This window comes from Procambarus clarkii, chromosome 48, assembly GCF_040958095.1.
Source record: "Procambarus clarkii isolate CNS0578487 chromosome 48, FALCON_Pclarkii_2.0, whole genome shotgun sequence".
Classification (NCBI taxonomy): Eukaryota; Metazoa; Arthropoda; class Malacostraca; order Decapoda; family Cambaridae; genus Procambarus; species Procambarus clarkii.
Window position 1 is genome coordinate 2,715,359 of NC_091197.1, and position 21,491 is coordinate 2,736,849.

The window sequence follows — 21,491 nt, forward strand, 5'->3', positions numbered from 1 at the left end:
TACCCTGCACCATTTCAGCTATAACTTGTGTACCCTGCAACATTTCAGCTATAACTTGTGTACCCTGCACCATCTCAGCTTTTTCTTGTGTACCCTTCACCATCTCAGCAATAACTTGTATCCTGCACCATCTCAGCTATATCTTGTGTACCCTGCACCATCTCAGCTATGTCTTGTGTGCCCTGCACCATCTCAGCTATATCTTGTGTACCCTGCACCATCTCAGCTATAACTTGTACCCTGCACCATCTCAGCTATAACTAGTGTACCCTGCACTATCTCAGCTATAACTAGTGAACCCTGCACCATATCAGCTATAACTAGTGTGCCCTGCACTATCTCAGCTATAACTAGTATACCCTGCACCATCTCAGCTATAACTAGTGTACCCTGCATCATTTCAGCTATAACTAGTGTACCCTGCACTATCTCAGCTATAACTTGAGTGCCATGCACCATTTCAGCTATAACTTGTGTAACCTGCACCATATGAGCTATAACTTGTACCTTGCACCATCTCAGCTATATCTTGTGTACACTGCACTATCTCAGCTATATCTTGTGTAACCTGCACCATCTCAGCTATAAATTGTACCCTGCACTATTTCAGCTATAACTTGTGTGCCCTGCACCATCTCAGCTATATCTTGTGCACCCTGCAACATTTCAGCTATAACTTCTGTACCCTGCACCATCTCAGCTATAAGTTGTGTACCCTGCACCATCTCAGCAATATCTTGTGCACCCTGCACCATCTCACCTATAAGTTTTACCCTGCACCATCTCAGCTGTATCTTGTGTACCCTGCATTATCGCAGCTATGTCTTGAGTACCCTGCACCATCTCAGCTATATCTTGTGTACCCTGCACCATCTCAGCTATAACTTGAACCCTTCACTATCTCAGCTATAAATAGTGTACCTTGCACCATCTCAGCTATAACTAGTGTACCCTACACCAACTCAGCTATAACTAGTGTACTCTGCAGCATCTCAGCTATAACTAGTGCCCCCTGCACCCTCTCAGCTATAACTTGTGTACCCGACACCATCTCAGCTATAACTTGTGTACCCTGCACCATCTCAGCTATAACTTGTGTACCCTGTATCATCTCAGCTATAACTTGTGTTCCCTGCACCTTCTCAGCTATATCTTTTGTATCCTGCACCATCTCAGATATAACTTGTGTACCCTGCAACATATCAACTATAACTTGTACACTGCACCATCATAGATATAATTTATATACCCTGCACAATCTCAGCTATAACTTGTACCCTGCACCATCTCAGCTATATCGTGTGTACCCTGCACCATCTCAGCTATAACTTGTGTACCCTGCACCATCTCAACTATATCTTGTCTACCCTGCACCATTTCAGCTATAACTTGTACCCTGCACCATCTCAGCTATAACTAGTGTACCCTGCATAATCGCAGCTATAACTAGTGTACCCTACACCATCTCAGCTATAACTAGTGTATCCTGCAGCATCTCAGCTATAACTAGTGTACCCTGCACCATCTCAGCTATAAGTTGTGTACCCTGCATAGTCTCAGCTTTAACTTATGTACCCTGTATCATCTCAGTTATAACATGTGTATCCTGCACCATTTCAGCTATAACTTGTGAACCCTGCACAATCTCAGCTATATCTTGTGTACCCTGCACCATTTCAGCTATAACATGCGTACCCTGCAACATTTCAGCTATAACTTGTGTACACTGCACCATCTCAGCTTTTTTTTGTGTACCCTTCACCATCTCAGCTATAACTTGTACCCTGCACTATCTCAGCTATAGCAAGTGTACCCTGCACCATCTCAGCTAGAACTAACGTACCCTACACCATCTCAGCTAAAACTACTGTACCCTGCAGCATCTCAGCTATAACTGGTGTACCCGGCACCATCTCAGCTATAACTTGTGTACCCTAAACCATCTCAGCTATAACTTGTGTACCCTGCATAGTCTCAGCTTTAACTTATGTACCCTGTATCATCTCAGTTATAACATGTGTATCCTGCACCATTTCAGCTATAACTTGTGTACCCTGCACAATCTCAGCTATATCTTGTGTACCCTGCACCATTTCAGCTATAACTTGCGTACCCTGCAACATTTCAGCTATAACTTGTGTACACTGCACCATCTCAGCTATTTCTTGTGTTCCCTTCACCATCTCAGCTATAACTTGTACCCTGCACCATCTCAGCTATAACAAGTGTACCCTGCACCATCTCAGCTAGAACTAGTGTACCCTACACCATCTCAGCTAAAACTACTGAACCCTGCAGCATCTCAGCAATAACTGGTGTACCCGGCACCATCTCAGCTATAACTTGTGTACCCTAAACCATCTCAGTTATAACTTGTGTACCCTCCACCAACGCATCTATAACTTGTGTACCCTGCACCATCTCAGCTATATCTTGTGTACCCTACACCATCTCAGCTATAACTTGTGTACCCTGTAGCATCTCAGCTATAATTTGTGAACCCTACCCCATCTCAGCTATAACTTGTGTACCCTACACCATCTCAGCTATAACTTGTGTACCCTGCATCATCTCATCTATAACTTGTGTACCCTGCACCATCTCAGCTATTTCTTGTGTACCCTGCACCATCTCAGCTATAACGTGTATCCTGCACCATCTCAGCTATATCTTGTGTACCCTGCACCATCTCAGCTATGTCTTGTGTACCCTGCACCATCTCAGCTATATCTTGTGTACCATGCACCATCTCAGCTATAACTTGTATCCTGCACCATTTCAGCTGTAACTTGTGTACCCTGCACTATCTCAGCTATATCTTGTGTACCCTGCAGCATTTCAGCTATAACTTGTGTACCGTGCACCATCTCAGCCTATAACGTGTGTACCCTGCACCATCTCAGCTATAACTTGTGTACCCTGCACCATCTCAGCTATTTCTTGTGTACCCTGCACCATCTCAGCTATAACTTGTATCCTGCACCATCTCAGCTATATCTTGTGTACCCTCCACCATCTCAAATATGTCTTGTGTACCCTGCACCATCTCAGCTATATCTTGTGTACCCTGCACCATCTCAGCTATACCTTGTACTCTGCACCATCTCAGCTATAACTAGTGTATCCTGCACCATCTCAGCTAGAACTAGTGTACCCTACACCATCACAGCTATAACTAGTGTACCCTGCAGCATCTCAGCTATAACTGGTGTACCCTGCACAATCTCAGCTGTAACTTGTGTACCCTACACCATCTCAGCTATAATTTGTGTACCCTGCATCATCTCATCTATAACTTGTGTACCCTGCACCATCTCAGCTATAACTTGTGTACCCTACACCATCTCAGCTATAACTTGTGTACCAAGTAGCATCTCAGCTATAATTTGTGAACACTACACTATCTCCTTACCTTGAGGTTACCATGAGGTGCTTCCGGGGCTTAGCGTCCCTGCGGCCCGGTCATTCACCAGGCCTCCTGGTTGCCGGACTGATCAACCAGGCTGTTGGACGTGGCTGCTCGCAGCCTGACGTATGAGTCACAGCCTGGATGATCAGGTATCCTTTGGATGTGCTTATCCAGTTCTCTCTTGAACACTGTGAGGGGTCGGCCAGTTATGTCCCTTATGTGTAGTGGAAGCGTGTTGAACAGTCTCGAGCCTCTGATGTTGATAGAGTTCTCTCTCAGAGTACCTGTTGCACCTCTGCTTTTCAACGGGGGTATTCTCCACATCCTGCCATGTCTTCTGGTATCATGTGATGTTATTTCTGTGTGCAGGTTTGGGACCAGCCCCTCTAATATTTTCCACGTGTAAATTATTATGTACCTCTCCCGCCTGCGCTCAAGGGAGTACAGTTTTAGGCTCTTTAGTCGGTCCCAATAGTGTAGATGTTTTACTGAGTGGATTCTAGCAGTAAAGTATCTCTGCACGCTCTCCAGGTCAGCAATTTCTCCAGCTTTGAAAGGGGCTGTCATTGTGCAGCAGTATTCCACTCTAGAGAGCACAACTGTTTTGAAAAGTATCATCATCGGTATAGCATCTCTAGTGTGAAAAGTTCTTGTTTTCCAACCTGTCATTTTTCTTGCAGTTGTGACGACTACTTTATTGTGTTCTTTAAAGGTAAGGTCTTCCGACATGAGTACACCCAGATCGTTTACATTGCCTTTTCGTTCTATGTTATGATTTGCCTGAGTTTTGTACGTGGTTTCCGTTTTTATATTTTCGTTTTTTCCATAGCGCATGATTTGGAACTTATCTTCGTTAAACACCATATTATTTTCTGTAGCCCATAGAAAGACCTGATCTACATCTGACTGGAGGTTTGCCGTGTCCTCTATGTTGCCTACTCTCATGAAGATCCTAGTGTCATCTGCAAAGGATGATACAGTGCTATAGGTTGTGTTCTTGTCTATGTCCGATATGAGGATGAGAAAAAGTACAGAAGCAAGCACAGTACCCTGGGGGACTGAGCTCTTCACGGTTGATGGGCTGGATTTTATTTTGTTGACTATTACACATTGGGTTCTGTTGGTCAGGGAATTGTAGATCCATCTGCCTATTTTTCCGGTAATTCCTTTTGAACGCATTTTATGTGCAATAACGCCATGGTCACATTTATCAAAAGCTTTTGCAAAATCTGTGTAAATTACCTCAGCGTTTTGTTTGTCTTCCATAGCATCTAATGCCATATCATAGTGGTCCAGCAACTGCGACAGGCAAGAGCGCCCTGTTCTGAAACCACGTTGTCCGGGGTTATGGAGTTGCTGTAATTCCATGTATTTTGTGATCTTACTTCTTAGCACTCTCTCAAAATTTTTTACGATGTGCGATGTTAGTGCTATCGGTCTGTAATTTTTTGCCTCTGCCTTATTTCCTCCTTTATGAAGTGGTGCTATCTCTGCTGTTTATAGTATATCAGGAATAACGCCAGTATCTAGGCTTTGTCTCCACAGAATGTGGAGGGCCTGCGATAGTGGTTTTTTACAGTTTTTTATGAATATGGAGTTCCAAGAATCCGGGCCTGGTGCAGAGTGCATAGCCATACTGTTTATGGCTTCTTCAAAATCCAGTGGGGATAGGGTGACGTCTGATATATGATTTGATGTTGGTATCATATCCATGAAAAATTCATTTGAGTTATCAATCTTTAGTGTGTTTAATGGCTCGCTGAAAACAGAGTCGTACTGCTTCCTCAGTAGCTCGCTCATTTCTTTGTTGTCACCGGTGAAAGTTCCATCTCCCTTTCGCAGGGGCCCGATACTAGATGGGTTTTTTTATCTTCATTTTGCATAGGAGAAAAAATATTTCGGATTTCTCTCTATTTCACTGATAGCCTTTTGCTCTCTTTGCCTCTCCTGGGTTTTGTATGATTCTTGTAGCTTCCTTTCAATTGTTTCTATTTCTCTACCTAACCTTCTTCGCCGTTCTTGAGATAGGGTGCGACTCTCAAGTTGTTCCGCGATTCGTTTTCTTCGCCTATATAGGGGAACGACGTTCCCGTTCCAATCTGCATCTCTTCCTCTTTTTTCTTAGAGGTATGCGGTTTGAACATATTTCTAATTTCTAGTGCTACTGAGCTTATTTTTTCCAGGCACTGGTTCAGGTTTGCATTTTCTAGCTGTTCTTCCCAGTTTATTTCTGTGAAGTCCTGGTTTATTTGCTCCCAGTTTATCTGTTTATTATTGAAGTTGAATTTGCTGAAATCTCCTCCACCGGGAATCTGGACTGGTTTTGAAGGTCTACTCCCCATGGTTGTCATAACTTCAATTAAGTTGTGATCTGAGTAACAGGTATTTTTAATCATTATGTTCCTGATCAATTCATCATTATTAGTGAAAATGAGGTCCAGCGTGTTCTCCTTCCTAGTTGGTTCTACTATTTGCTGGTTTAAGGCAAACCTGTCGCACATCCGTAGCAGGTCATTTGCATGTGCCTGTTCATTTAGGTTACTTCCTGGTATTCTTTCTGATATTACTGTATTAGCCAGGTGCTTCCTTTTCAGGTGCCGTAAGTTGAAATCCCCAAGCAGGATGATGTTCGGAGCAGGATTTGTGAGGTTTTCCAAGCAGTGTTCTATTTTCATTAGTTGGTCTTTAAACTGCTGAGGGTTTGCCTCCAGTGACTTATATACAAGGACAATAACTACATTTAAAATCTCTATTTTGATCACCATCTCATCTATAACTTGTGTACCCTGCACTATCTCAGCTATAACTAGTGTACCCTGCACCATCTCAGCTATAACTAGTGAACCCTGCACAATCTCAGCTATAACTAGTGTAAACTGCACCATCTCAGCTATAACTTCTGTGTCCTGCACCATTTCAGCTATAACTTGTGTACCCTGCACCATCTCAACTATAACTTGTACACTGCACCATCTCAGCTATAACTCGTGTACCCTGCAACATCTCAGCTATAACTTTCACCCTACACCATCTCAGCTATAACTTGTGTACCCTGCACTATCTCAGCTATAACTAGTGTACCCTGCACCATCTCAGCTATAACTAGTGTACCCTGCACTATCTCAGCTATAACTAGTGTACCCTGCACCATCTCAGCTATACCTTTGTGCCCTGCACCATTTCAGCTATAACATGTGTACCCTGCACCATCTCAGCTATAACTTGTACCCTGCACCATCTCAGCTATATCTTGTGTACCCTGCACCATCTCAGCTATATCTTGTGTAACCAGCACCATCTCAGCTATAAATTTGTGTACCCTGCACCATCTCAGCTATATCTTGTGTAACCTGCACCATCTCAGCTATAAACTTGTGTACCCTGTACCATCTTAGCTATAACTTGTGTACCCTGCACCATCTCAGCTATAACTTGTGTACCTTGCACAATCTCAGCTATACCTTGTGCACCCTGCACCATCTCAGCTATAACTTGTACCCTGCACCGTCTCAGCTATATCTTGTGAACTCTGCATTATCTCAGCTATGTCTTGTGTACTATGTCTATGTCTTTGTGGGATTGGGTGGTTATAGAATAGGAGCTGCCTCGTATGGGCCAATAGGCCTTCTGCAGTTACCTTTGTTCTTATGTTCTTATGTTCTTACCCTGCACCATCTCAGCTATATCTTGTGTACCCTGCACCATCTCAGCTATATCTTGTGTACCCTGCACCATCTCAGTTATAACTTGAACCCTGCACTATCTCAGCTATAAATAGTGTACCCTGCACCATCTCAGCTATAACTAGTGTACCCTACACCAACTCAGTTATAACTAGTGTACCCTGCAGCATCTCAGCTAAAACTAGTGAACCCTGCACCATCTCAGCGATAACTTGTGTACCCGACTCCATCTCAGCTATAACTTGTGTACACTGCAACATCTCAGCTATAACTTGTGTACCCTGCACCATCTCAGTTATAACTTGTGTACCCTGCACAATCTCAGCTATAACTTGTACCCTGCACCATCTCAGCTATATCTTGTATGCCATGCACCATCTCAGCCAATACTAGTGTACCCTACACCAACTCAGCTATAACTAGTGTACCCTCCAGCGTCTCAGCTATAACTTGTGTACCCTGCACCATCTCAGCTATAACTTGTGTACCCTGCACACTCTCAGCTATAACATGTACCCTGCTCAATCTCAGCTATAAATAGTGTACCGTGCACCATCTCAGCTATAACTAGTGTACCCTACATCAACTCAGCTATAACTAGTGTACCCTGCAGGATCTTAGCTATAACTAGTGTACCCTGCACCATCTCAGCTATAACTTGTCTACCCTACACCATCTCAGCTATAACTTGTGTACCCTGCAACATCTCAGCTATAACTTGTACCCTGCACCATCTCATCTATAACTTGTGTACCCTGCAACATCTCAGCTATAACTTGCACCCTGCACCATCTCAGCTATAACTTGTGTACCCTGCACCATCTCAGCTATAACTTGTACCCTGCACCATCTCAGCTATATCTTGTGTATCCTGCACCATTTCAGCTATAACTTGTGTACCCTGCACTATCTCAGCTATAACTTGTACCCTGCACAATTTCAGCTATAACTAGTGTATCCTGCACCATCTCAGCTAGAACTATTGTACCCTACACCATCTCAGCTATAACTAGTGTACCCTGCAGCATCTCAGCTATAACTGGTGTACCCTGCACAATCTCAGCTGTAACTTGTGTACCCTACACCATCTCACCTATAATTTGTGTACCCTGCATCATCTCATCTATAACTTGTGTACCCTGCACCATCTCAGCTATAACTTGTGTACCCTACACCATCTCAGCTATAACTTGTGCACCCTGTAGCATCTCAGCTATAATTTGTGAACCCTACACTATCTCCTTACCTTGAGGTTACCTTGAGGTGCTTCCGGGGCTTAGCGTCTTCGCGGCCCGGTCGTCGACCAGGCCTCCTGGTTGCCGGACTGATCAACCAGGCTGTTGGACGGGGCTGCTCGTAGCCTGACGTATGAGTCACAGCCTGGATGATCAGGTATCCTTTGGATGTGCTTATCCAGTTCTCTCTTGAACACTGTGAGGGGTCGGCCAGTTATGTCCCTTATGTGTAGTGGCAGCGTGTTGAACAGTCTCGGGCCTCTGATGTTGATAGAGTTCTCTCGCAGAGTACCTGTTGCACCTCTGCTTTTCAACGGGGGTATTCTGCACATCCTGCAATGTCTTCTGGTATCATGTGAGGTTATTTCTGTGTGCAGGTTTGGGACCAGCCCCTCTAATATTTTCCACGTGTAAATTATTATGTACCTCTCCCGCCTGCGCTCAAGGGAGTACAGTTTTAGGCTCTTTAGTCGGTCCCAATAGTGTAGATGTTTTACTGAGTGGATTCTAGCAGTAAAGTATCTCTGCACGCTCTCCAGGTCAGCAATTTCTCCAGCTTTGAAAGGGGCTGTCATTGTGCAGCAGTATTCCACTCTAGAGAGCACAAGTGTTTTGAAAAGTATCATCATCGATATAGCATCTCTAGTGTGAAAAGTTCTTGTTACCCAACCTGTCATTTTTCTTGCAGTTGTGACGACTACTTTATTGTGTTCTTTAAAGGTAAGGTCTTCCGACATGAGTACACCCAGATCCTTTACATTGCCTTTTCGTTCTATGTTATGATTTGCCTGAGTTTTGTACGTGGTTTCCGTTTTTATATTTTCATTTTTTCCATAGCGCATGAGCTGAAACTTATCTTCGTTAAACACCATATTATTTTCTGTAGCCCATAGAAAGACCTGATCTACATCTGACTGGAGGTTTGCCGTGTCCTCTATGTTGCCTACTCTCATGAAGATCCTAGTGTCATCTGCAAAGGATGATACAGTGCTATAGGTTGTGTTCTTGTCTATGTCCGATATGAGGATGAGAAAAAGTACTGGAGCAAGCACAGTACCCTGGGGGACTGAGCTCTTCACGGTTGATGGGCTGGATTTTATTTTGTTGACTATTACACATTGGGTTCTGTTGGTCAGGGAATTGTAGATCCATCTGCCTATTTTTCCGGTAATTCCTTTTGAACGCGTTTTATGTGCAATAACACCATGGTCACATTTATCAAAAGCTTTTGCGAAATCTGTGTAAATTACATCAGCGTTTTGTTTGTCTTCCATAGCATCTAATGCCATATCATAGTGGTCCAGCAACTGCGACAGGCAAGAGCGCCCTGTTCTGAAACCACGTTGTCCGGGGTTATGGAGATGCTGTGATTCCATGTATTTTGTGATCTTACTTCTTAGCACTCTCTCAAATTTTTTTATGATGTGCGATGTTAGTGCTATCGGTCTGTAATTTTTTGCCTCTGCCTTATTTCCTCCTTTATGAAGTGGTGCTATCTCTGCTGTTTTTAGTATATCAGGAATAACACCAGTATCTAGGCTTTGTCTCCACAGAATGTGGAAGGCCTGCGATAGTGATTTTTCACAGTTTTTTATGAATATGGAGTTCCAAGAATCCGGGCCTGGTGCAGAGTGCATAGCCATACTGTTTATGGCTTCTTCAAAATCCAGTGGGGATAGGGTGACGTCTGATATATGATTTGATGTTGGTATCATATCCATGAAAAATTCATTTGGGTTATCAATCTTTAGTGTGTTTAATGGCTCGCTGAAAACAGAGTCGTACTGCTTCCTCAGTAGCTCGCTCATTTCTTTGTTGTCATCGGTGAAAGTTCCATCTCCCTTTCGCAGGGGCCCGATACTAGATGTGGTTTTTGATCTTGATTTTGCATAGGAGAAAAAATATTTCGGATTTCTCTCTATTTCACTGATAGCCTTTTGCTCTCTTTGCCTCTCCTGGGTTTTGTATGATTCTTGTAGCTTCCTTTCAATTGTTTCTATTTCTCTACCTAACCTTCTTCGCCGTTCTTGAGATAGGGTGCGACTCTCAAGTTGTTCCGCGATTCGTTTTCTTCGCCTATATAGGGGAACGACGTTCCCGTTCCAATCTGCATCTCTTCTTTTTTCTTAGAGGTATGCGGTTTGAACATATTTCTAGTGCTACTGAGCTTATTTTTTCCAGGCACTGGTTCAGGTTTGCATTTTCTAGCTGTTCTTCCCAGTTTATTTCTGTGAAGTCCTGGTTTATTTGCTCCCAGTTTATCTGTTTATTATTGAAGTTGAATTTGCTGAAATCTCCTCCACCGGGAATCTGGACTGGTTTTGAAGGTCTACTCCCCATGGTTGTCATAACTTCAATTAAGTTGTGATCTGAGTAACAGGTATTTTTAATCATTATGTTCCTGATCAATTCATCATTATTAGTGAAAATGAGGTCCAGCGTGTTCTCCTTCCTAGTTGGTTCTACTATTTGCTGGTTTAAGGCAAACCTGTCGCACATCCGTAGCAGGTCATTTGCATGTGCCTGTTCATTTAGGTTACTTCCTGGTATTCTTTCTGATATTACTGTATTAACCAGGTGCTTCCATTTCAGGTGCCGTAAGTTGAAATCCCCAAGCAGGATGATGTTCGGTGCTGGATTTGTGAGGTTTTCCAAGCAGTGTTCTATTTTCATTAGTTGGTCTTTAAACTGCTGAGGGTTTGCCTCCAGTGACTTATATACAAGGACAATAACTATATTTAAAATCTCTATTTTGATCACCATCTCAGCTATAACTTGTGTACCCTGCACTATCTCAGCTATAACTAGTGTACCCTGCACCATCTCAGCTATAACTAGTGTACCCTGCACTATCTCAGCTATAACTAGTGTACCCTGCACCATCTCAGCTATAACTTTTGTGCCCTGCACCATTTCAGCTATAACTTGTGTACCCTGCACCATCTCAGCTATAACTTGTACCCTGCACCATCTCAGCTATATCTTGTGTACCCTGCACCATCTCAGCTATATCTTGTGTAACCTGCACCATCTCAGCTATAAACTTGTGTACCCTGCACCATCTCAGCTATATCTTGTGTAACCTGCACCATCTCAGCTATAAACTTGTGTACCCTGCACCATCTTAGCTATAACTTGTGTACCCTGCACCATCTCAGCTATAACTTGTGTACCTTGCACAATCTCAGCTATATCTTGTGCACCCTGCACCATCTCAGCAATAACTTGTATCCTGCACCATCTCAGCTATATCTTGTGTACTCTGCATTATCTCATTTATGTCTTGTGTACCCTGCACCATCTCAGCTATATCTTGTGTACCCTGCACCATCTCAGCTATATCTTGTGTACCCTGCACCATCTCAGCTATAACATGAACCCTGCACTATCTCAGCTATAACTAGTGTACCCTGCACCATCTCAGCTATAACTAGTGTACCCTGCACTATCTCAGCTATAACTAGTGTACCCTGCACCATCTCAGCTATAACTTTTGTGCCCTGCACCATTTCAGCTATAACTTGTGTACCCTGCACCATCTCAGCTATAACTTGTACCCTGCACCATCTCAGCTATATCTTGTGTACCCTGCACCATCTCATCTATATCTTGTGTAACCTGCACCATCTCAGCTATAAACTTGTGTACCCTGCACCATCTCAGCTATATCTTGTGTAACCTGCACCATCTCAGCTATAAACTTGTGTACCCTGCACCATCTTAGCTATAACTTCTGTACCCTGCACCATCTCAGCTATAACTTGTGTACCTTGCACAATCTCAGCTATATCTTGTGCACCCTGCACCATCTCAGCTATAACTTGTACCCTGCACCATCTCAGCTATATCTTGTGTACTCTGCATTATCTCAGCTATGTCTTGTGTACCCTGCACCATCTCAGCTATATCTTGTGTACCCTGCACCATCTCAGCTATATCTTGTGTACCCTGCACCATCTCAGCTATACCTTGAACCCTGCACTATCGGAGCAATAAATAGTGTACCCTGCACCATCTCAGCTATAACTAGTGTACCCTACACCAACTCAGCTATAACTAGTGTACCCTGCAGCATCTCAGCTATAACTAGTGAACCCTGCACCATCTCAGCGATAACTTGTGTACCCGACACCATCTCAGCTAAGACTTGTGAACCCTGCACCATCCCAGCTATACCTTGTGTTCCCTGCACCTTCTCATCTATATCTTGTGAATCCTGCACCATCTCAGATACATCTTGTGTACACTGCAGCATCTCAGCTATAACTTGTGTACCCTGCACCATCTCAGTTATAACTTGTGTACCCTGCACAATCTCAGCTATAACTTGTACCCTGCACCATCTCAGTTATGTCTTGTATACCATGCACCATCTCAGCCATAACTAGTGTACCCTACACCAACTCAGCTATAACTAGTGTACCCTCCAGCATCTCAGCTATAACTTGTCTACCCTACACCATCACAGTGTTAACTAATGTACCCTCTATCATCTTAGCTATAACATGTGTACACTGCACAATCTCAGCTATAACTTGTGTACCCTCCAACATCTCAGCTATAACTTGTGCCCTGAACCATCTCAGCTATAACTTGTGTACCCTGCAACATCTCAGGTATAACTTGCACCCTGCACCATCTCAGCTATAACTTGTGTACCCTGCACCATCTCAGCTATAACTTGTACCCTGCGTTATCTCAGCTATATCTTGTGTATCCTGCACCATTTCAGCTATAACTTGTGTACCCTGCACCATCTCAGCTATAACTTGTACCCTGCACCATTTCAGCTATAACTTGTGCACCCTGCACCATTTCAGCTTTAAATTGTGTACCCTGCACCATCTCAGCTATAACTTGTGTACATTGTACCATCTCAGCTATATCTTGTGAACCCTGCACCATCTCTGCTATAACTTGTACCCTGCACCATCTCAGCTATGTCTTGTGTACCCTGCACCATCTCAACTATGTCTTCTGTACCCTGCACCATCTCAGCTATGTCTTGTGTACCCTGCACCAACTCAACTATGTCTTCTGTATCCTGCTCCATCTCAGCTATAAATAGTGTACCCTGCACCATCTCAGTTATAACTAGTGTACCCTACACCAACTCAGCTATAACTAGTGTACCCTGCAGCATCTCAGCTATAACTAGTGTACCCTGCATCATCTCAGCTATAACTTGTCTAACCTACACTATCTCAGCTATAACTTGTGTACCCTGCACCATCTCAGCTATTACTTGCGTACCATGCACCATCTCAGCTATAACTTGTGTACCCTACACCATCTCAGTTATAAATTGTGTACCCTCCACCATCTCAGCTATAACTTATGTTCCCTGTAGCATCTCAGCTTTAACTTATGTACCCTGTATCATCTAAGCTATAACATGTGTACACTGTACCATCTCAGCTATAACTTGTGTACCCTGCACCATCTCAGCCATAACTTGTGTACCCTGCACAATCTCAGCGATAACTTGTACCCTCCACGAACTCAGCTATATCTTGTGTACCATGCACTATCTCAGCTGTAACTTCTACCCTGCACCATCTCAGCTATATCTTGTGTACCCTGCACCATCTCAGCTATATCTTGTGTACCCTGCACCATCTCAGCTATGTCTTGTTTACTTTGCACCATCTCAGCTATATCTTGTGTACCCTGCAAAATCTCAACTATAACTTGTACCCTGCACAATCTCAGCTATCACAAGTGTACCCTGCACCTTCTCAGCTATAACAAGTGTACCCTGCACCATCTCAGCTATAACTTGTGTACCCTACACCATCTCAGCTAAAACTTGTGTACCCTGCACCATCTCAGCTATAACTTGTGTACCCTGCATCATCTAAGCTATAACTTGTGTACCCTTCACCATCTCAGCTATAACTTGTGTACCCTGTAGCATCTCAGCTATAACTTCTGTACCCTACACTATCTCAGCTATAACTAGTGTACCCTGCACCATTTCACCTATAACTAGTGTACCCTGCACTATCTCAGCTATAACTTGAGTGCCCTGCACCATTTCAGCTATAACTTGTGTACCCTGCACCATATGAGCTATAACTTGCAACCTGCACCATCTCAGCTATATCTTGTGTACCCTGCACTATCTCAGCTATATCTTGTGTAACCTGCACCATCTCAGCTATAAATTGTACCCTGCGCCATTTCAGCTATAACTTGTGTGCCCTGCACCATCTCAGCTATATCTTGTGCACCTGCAACATTTCAGCTATAACCTGTGTACCCTGCACTATCTTAGCTATATATTGTGCACCCTGCACCATCTCAGCTATAACTTTTACCCTGCACCATCTCAGCTGTATCTTGTGTACCCTGCATTATCTCAGCTATGTCTTGTGTACCCTGCACCATCTCAGCTATATCTTGTGTACCCTGCACCATCTCAGTTATAACTTGAACCCTTCACTATCTCAGCTATAATTAGTGTACCTTGCACCATCTCAGCTATAACTATTGTATCCTACACCAACTCAGCTATAACTAGTGTACTCTGCAGCATCTCAGCTATAACTAGTGCCCCCTGCACCATCTCAGCTATAACTTGTGTACCCGACACCATCTCAGCTATAACTTGTGTACCCTGCACCATCTCAGCTATAACTTGTGTACCCTTTATCATCTCAGCTATAACTTGTGTTCCCTGCACCTTATCAGCTATATCATGTGTATCCTGCACCATCTCAGATATAACTTGTGTACCCTGCAACATATCAACTATAACTTGTACACTGCACCAACATAGCTATAATTTATATACCTTGCACAATCTCAGCTATAACTTGTACCCTGCACCATCTCAGCTATAACTTGTACCCTGCACCATCTCAGCTATATCTTGTGTACCCTGCACCATCTCAGCTATGTCTTGTGTACCCTGCACCATCTCAACTATATCTTGTCTACCCTGCACCATTTAAGCTATAACTTGTACCCTGCATCATCTCAGCTATAACTAGTGTACCCTGCATAATCTCAGCTATAACTAGTGTACCCTACACCATCTCAGCTATAACAAGTGTACCCTGCAGCATCTCAGCTATAACTAGTGTACCCTGCACCATCTCAGCTATAACTAGTGTACCCTTCATAGTCTCAGCTTTAACTTATGTACCCTGTATCATCTCAGCTATAACATGTGTATCCTGCGCCATTTCAGCTATAACTTGTGTACCCTGCACCATCTCAGCTATATCTTGTGTACCCTGCACCATTTCAGCTATAACTTGTGTACCCTGCAACGTTTCAGCTATAACCTGTGTACACTGCACCATCTCAGCTATTTCTTGTGTACCCTGCACCATCTCAGCTATAAGTTGTATCCTGCATAATCTCAGCTATATATTGTGTACCCTGCACCATCTCAGCTATGTCTTGTGTGCCCTGCACCATCTCATCTATATCTTGTGTACCCTGCACCATCTCAGCTAGAACTAGTGTACCCTACACCATCTCAGCTAAAACTACTGTACTCTGCAGCATCTCAGCTATAACTGGTGTACCCGGCACCATCTCAGCTATAACTTGTGTACCCTACACCATCTCAGTTATAACTTGTGTACCCTGTAGCATCTCAGCTATAATTTGTGAACCCTACCCTATCTCAGCTATAACTTGTGTACCCTACACCATCTCAGCTATAATTTGTGAACCCTACCCCATCTCAGCTATAACTTGTGTACCCTACACCATCTCAGCTATAACTTGTGTACCCTGCAGCATCTCAGCTATAACTGGTGTACCCTGCACAATCTCAGCTTTAACTTGTGTACCCTACACCATCTCAGCTATAATTTGTGTACCCTGCATCATCTCATCTATAACTTGTGTACCCTGCACCATCTCAGCTATAACTTGTGTACCCCACACCATCTCAGCTATAACTTGTGTACCCTGTAGCATCTCAGCTATAATTTGTGAACCCTACACCATCTCCTTACCTTGAGGTTACCTTGAGGTGCTTCCGGGGCTTAGCGTCCCCGCGGCCCGGTCGTCGACCAGGCCTCCTGGTTGCCGGACTGATCAACCAGGCTGTTGGACGTGGCTGCTCGCAGCCTGACGTATGAGTCACAGCCTGGTTGATCAAGTATCCTTTGGAGGTGTTTATCCAGTTCTCTCTTGAACACTGTGAGGGGTCGGCCAGTTATGTCCCTTATGTGTAGTGGAAGCGTGTTGAACAGTCTCGGGCCTCTGATGTTGATAGAGTTCTCTCTCAGAGTACCTGTTGCACCTCTGCTTTTCAACGGGGGTATTCTGCACATCCTGCCATGTCTTCTGGTCTCATATGATGTTATTTCTGTGTGCAGGTTTGGGACCAGCCCCTCTAATATTTTCCACGTGTAAATTATTATGTACCTCTCCCGCCTGCGGTCAAGGGAGTACAGTTTTAGGCTCTTTAGTCGGTCCCAATAGTGTAGATTTTTTACTGAGTGGATTCTAGCAGTAAAGAGCCTCCGCACGCTCTCCAGGTCAGCAATTTCTCCAGCTTTGAAAGGGACTGTCACTGTGCAGCAGTATTCCACTCTAGAGAGCACAAGTGTTTTGAAAAGTATCATCATCGGTATAGCATCTCTAGTGTGAAAAGTTCTTGTTATCCAACCTGTCATTTTTCTTGCAATTGTGACGGCTACTTTATTGTGTTCTTTAAAGGTAAGGTCTTCCGACATGAGTACACCCAGATCCTTTACATTGCCTTTTCGTTCTATGTTATGATTTGCCTGAGTTTTGTACGTGGTTTGCGTTTTTATATTTTCATTTTTTCCATAGCGCATGAGCTGGAACTTATCTTCGTTAAACACCATATTATTTTCTGTAGCCCATACAAAGACCTGATCTACATCTGACTGGAGGTTTGCCGTGTCCTCCATGTTGCCTACTCTCATGAAGATCCTAGTGTCATCTGCAAAGGGTGATACAGTGCTATAGGTTGTGTTCTTGTCTATGTCCGATATGAGGATGAGAAAAAGTACTGGAGCAAGCACAGTACCCTGGGGGACTGAGCTCTTCACGGTTGATGGGCTGGATTTTATTTTGTTGACTATTACACATTGGGTTCTGTTGGTCAGGAAATTGTAGATCCATCTGCCTATTTTTCCGGTAATTCCTTTTGAACGCATTTTATGTGCAATAACACCATGGTCACATTTATCAAAAGCTTTTGCGAAATCTGTGTAAATTACATCAGCGTTTTGTTTTTCTTTCATAGCATCTAATGCCATATCATAGTGGTCCAGCAACTGCGACAGGCAAGAGCGCCCTGTTCTGAAACCACGTTGTCCGGGGTTATGGAGATGCTGTGATTCCATGTATTTTGTGATCTTACTTCTTAGCACTCTCTCAAAATTTTTTATGATGTGCGATGTTAGTGCTATCGGTCTGTAATTTTTTGCCTCTGCCTTATTTCCTCCTTTATGAAGTGGTGCTATCTCTGCTGTTTTTAGTATATCAGGAATAACGCCAGTATCTAGGCTTTGTCTCCACAGAATGTGGAGGGCCTGCGATAGTGGTTTTTTACAGTTCTTTATGAATATGGAGTTCCAAGAATCCGGGCCTGGTGCAGAGTGCATAGGCATACTGTTTATGGCTTCTTCAAAATCCAGTGGGGATAGGGTGACGTCTGATATATACCTGGTACCTGGTTGATGGGGTTCTGGGAGTTCTTCTACTCCCCAAGCCCGGCCCGAGGCCAGGCTCGACTTGTGAGAGTTTGGTCCACCAGGCTGTTGCTTAGAGCGGCCCGCAGGCCCACATACCCACCACAGCCCGGTTGGTCCTGCACTCCTTGGAGGAATAAATCTAGTTTCCTCTTGAAAATGTCCACGGTTGTTCCGGCAATATTTCTTATGCTTGCTGGGAGGACGTTGAACAACCGCGGACCTCTGATGTTTATACAGTGTTCTCTGATTGTGCCTATGGCACCTCTGCTCTTCATTGGTTCTATTCTACATTTTCTTCCATGTCGTTCACTCTAGTACGTTGTTATTTTACTTTGTAGATTTGGTACTTGGCCCTCCAGTATCTTCCAGGTGTATATTATTTGATATCTCTCTCGTCTTCTTTCTAGTGAGTACATTTGGAGGGCTTTGAGACGATCCCAATAATTTAGGTGATTTATGATTTGATGTTGGTATCATATCAATGAAAAATTCATTTGGGTTATCAATCTTTAGTGTGTTTAATGGCTCGCTGAAAACAGAGTCGTACTGCTTCCTCAGTAGCTCGCTCATTTCTTTGTTGTCATCGGTGAAAGTTCCATCTCCCTTTCGCAGGGGCCCGATACTAGATGTGGTTTTTGATCTTGATTTTGCATAGGAGAAAAAATATTTCGGATTTCTCTCTATTTCACTGATGACCTTTTGCTCTCTTTGCCTCTCCTGGGTTTTGTATGATTCTTGTAGCTTCCGTTCAATTCTTTATATTTCTCTACCTAACCTTCTTCGCCGTTCTTGAGATAGGGTGCGACTCTCAAGTTGTTCCGCGTTTCGTATTCTTCGCCCATATAGAGAACGACGTTCCCGTTCCAATCTGCATCTCTTCCTCTTTTTTCTTAGAGGTATGCGGTTTGAACATATTTCTAATTTCTAGTGCTACTGAGCTTATTTTTTCCAGGCACTGGTTCAGGTTTGCACTTTCTAGCTATTCTTCCCAGTTTATTTCTGTGAAGTCCTGGTTTATTTCCTCCCAGTTTATCTGTTTATTATTGAAGTTGAATTTGCTGAAATCTCCTCCACCGGGAATCTGGACTGGTTTTGAAGGTCTACTCCCATGGTTGTCATAATTCAATTAAGTTTTGATCTGAGTAACAGGTAGTTGTAATCATTATGTTCCTGATCAATTCATCATTATTAGTGAAAATGAGGTCCAGCGTGTTCTCCGTCCTAGTTGGTTCTACTATTTGCTGGTTTAAGGCAAACCTGTCGCACATCCGCAGCAGGTCATTTGCATGTGCCTGTTCATTTAGGCTACTTCCTGGTATTCTTTCTGATATTACTGTATTAGCCAGGTGCTTCTATTTCAGGTGCCGTAAGTTGAAGTCCCCAAGCAGGATGATGTTTGGAGCTGGATTTGTGAGGTTTTCCAAGCAGTGTTCTATTTTCATTAGTTGGTATTTAAACTGCTGAGGGTTTGCCTCCAGTTACTTATATACATGGACAATAACTACTTTTAAAATCTCTATTTTGATCACCATCGCAGCTATAACTTGTGTACCCTGCACTAGCTCAGCTATAACTAGTGTACCCTGCACCATCACAGCTATAACTAGTAAACTCTGCACTATCTCAGCTATAACTAATGTACCCTGCACCATCTCAACTACAACTTCTGTGTCCTGCACCATTTCAGCTATAACTTGTGTACCCTGCACCATCTCAGCTATAACATGTGTACCCTATTTTATCTCAGCTGTAACTTGTGTCCCCTGCACCATCTCAGCTATAACATGTGTACCCTATTTTATCTCAGCTATAACTTGTGTCCCCTGCACCATCTCAGCTATAACTTATGTACCCTGCACCATCTCAGCTATATCTTGTGTACCCTGCACCATCTAAGCTATAACTTGTGTACCCTGCACCATCTCAGCTATAACTTATGTACACTGCACCATCTCAGCTATAACTTATAAACCCAACACCATCTCAGCTATAAATTGTGTACCTTGCACCATCTCAGCTATAACTTATGTACCCTGCTCCATCTCAGCTATTACTTATGTACCCTGCACCATCTCAGCTATAACTTGTGTACCCTGCACCATCTCAGCTATAACTTGTACCCTGCACCATCTCAGCTGTAACTTGTGTACCCTGCACCATCTCAGCTATAACTTGTGTACCTTGCACAATCTCAGCTATATCTTGTGCACCCTGCACCATCTCAGCTATACCTTGTACCCTGCACCATCTCAGCTATATCTTGTGTACCCTGCATTATCTCAGCTATGTGTTGTGTACCCTGAACCATCTCAGCTATATCTTGTGTACCCTGCACCATCTCAGTTATAACTTGAACCTTGCACTATCTCAGCTATAAATAGTGTACCCTGTACCATCTCAGCTATAACTAGTGTACCCTACACCAACTCAGCTATAACTAGTGTACCCTGCAGCATCTCAGCTATAACTAGTGAACCCTGCACCATCTCAGCTATAACTTGTGTACCCGACACCATCTCAGCTATAACTTGTGTACCCTGCACCATCTCAGCTATACCTTGTGTTCCCTGCACCTTCTCATCTATATCTTGTGTATCCTGCACCATCTCAGATATAACTTGTGTACACTGCAACATCTCAGCTATAACTTGTGTACCCTGCACCATCTCAGTTATAAATTGTGTACCCTGCACAATCTCAGCTATAACTTGTACCCTGCACCATCTCAGCTATACCTTGTACCCTGCACCATCTCAGCTATATCTTGTGTACCCTGCATTATCTCAGCTATGTGTTGTGTACCCTGAACCATCTCAGCTATATCTTGTGTACCCTGCACCATCTCGGTTATAACTTGAACCTTGCACTATCTCAGCTATAAATAGTGTACCCTGTACCATCTCAATTACAACTCGTGTACCCTACACCAACTCAGCTATAACTAGTGTACCCTGAAGCATCTCAGCTATAACTAGTGTACCCTGCATCATCTCAGCTATAACTTGTCTAACCTACACCATCTCAGCTATAACTTGTGTACCCTGCACCATCTCAGCTATTACTTGCGTACCCTTCACCATCTCAGCTATAACTTGTGTACCCTACACCATCTCAGTTATAAATTGTGTACCCTGCACCATCTCAGCTATAACTTATGTTCCCTGTAGCATCTCAGCTTTAACTTATGTACCCTGTATCATCTAAGCTATAACATGTGTACCCTGTACCATCTCAGCTATAACTTGTGTACCCTGCACCATCTCAGCCACAACTTGTGTACCCTGCACAATCTCAGCGATAACTTGTACCCTCCACCAACTCAGCTATATCTTGTAAACCATTCACCATCTCAGCTGTAACTTGTACCCTGCACCATCTCAGCTATATCTTGTGTACCCTGCACCATCTCAGCTATGTCTTGTTTACCTTGCACCATCTCAGCTATATCTTGTGTACCCTGCACCATCTCAAC

At 43.5% G+C, this 21,491-nt stretch overlaps 3 protein-coding genes across 3 annotated transcripts; all 3 read right to left on the reverse strand.

Moving 5' to 3' along the window:
• Positions 1-12,137: 12,137 nt before the first annotated feature.
• Positions 12,138-13,202, reverse strand: LOC138350963 (sperm acrosomal protein FSA-ACR.1-like). Its single transcript, XM_069302425.1, has 3 exons — positions 13,110-13,202; positions 12,430-12,633; positions 12,138-12,308 (listed from the first exon to the last, which is right to left on the reverse strand). The coding sequence occupies exons 1-3, from the start codon at positions 13,200-13,202 to the stop codon at positions 12,138-12,140; spliced, it is 468 nt and encodes a 155-aa protein (XP_069158526.1).
• Position 13,203: 1 nt separating this feature from the next.
• LOC138350964 (uncharacterized) lies at positions 13,204-15,279 on the reverse strand. The gene is made up of 4 exons (XM_069302426.1): positions 15,187-15,279; positions 14,893-15,066; positions 13,877-13,997; positions 13,204-13,385 (listed from the first exon to the last, which is right to left on the reverse strand). Exons 1-4 carry the CDS (start codon positions 15,277-15,279, stop codon positions 13,204-13,206), a joined length of 570 nt encoding a protein of 189 aa, XP_069158527.1.
• A 190-nt stretch (positions 15,280-15,469) lies between these two features.
• Positions 15,470-20,357, reverse strand: LOC138350965 (uncharacterized). The gene is made up of 3 exons (XM_069302427.1): positions 20,258-20,357; positions 19,572-19,736; positions 15,470-15,672 (listed from the first exon to the last, which is right to left on the reverse strand). The coding sequence occupies exons 1-3, from the start codon at positions 20,355-20,357 to the stop codon at positions 15,470-15,472; spliced, it is 468 nt and encodes a 155-aa protein (XP_069158528.1).
• Positions 20,358-21,491: the final 1,134 nt, after the last annotated feature.

Coding starts and splice junctions, on each gene's coding strand:
- LOC138350965 (XM_069302427.1), bottom strand. CDS start 20,357: ATGGTGCAGGGTACACAAGATATAGCTGAGATGGTTCAGGGTACACAA. Junction 19,737..20,257: donor TATAGCTGAGATGGTGCAGG/GTACAAGGTATA, acceptor CACATGTTATAG/CTGAGATGGTGCAGGGTACA. Junction 15,673..19,571: donor TATAGCTGAGCTAGTGCAGG/GTACACAAGTTA, acceptor TACAACTTATAG/CTGAGATGGTGCAGGGTACA.
- LOC138350963 (XM_069302425.1), bottom strand. CDS start 13,202: ATGGTACAATGTACACAAGTTATAGCTGAGATGGTGCAGGGTACACAA. Junction 12,634..13,109: donor CACAAGTTATAGCTGAAATG/GTGCAGGGTACA, acceptor GAGATTGTGCAG/GGTACACAAGTTATAACTGA. Junction 12,309..12,429: donor CACAAGTTATCGCTGAGATG/GTGCAGGGTTCA, acceptor TTGCTCCGATAG/TGCAGGGTTCAAGGTATAGC.
- LOC138350964 (XM_069302426.1), bottom strand. CDS start 15,279: ATGGTGCAGGGTAGACAAGATATAGTTGAGATGGTGCAGGGTACACAA. Junction 15,067..15,186: donor CACAAGATATAGCTGAGATG/GTGCAGGGTACA, acceptor GATATGTTGCAG/GGTACACAAGTTATATCTGA. Junction 13,998..14,892: donor CACAAGTTATAGCTGAGATG/GTGCAGGGGGCA, acceptor GAGATTTTGCAG/GGTACACAAGATATAGCTGA.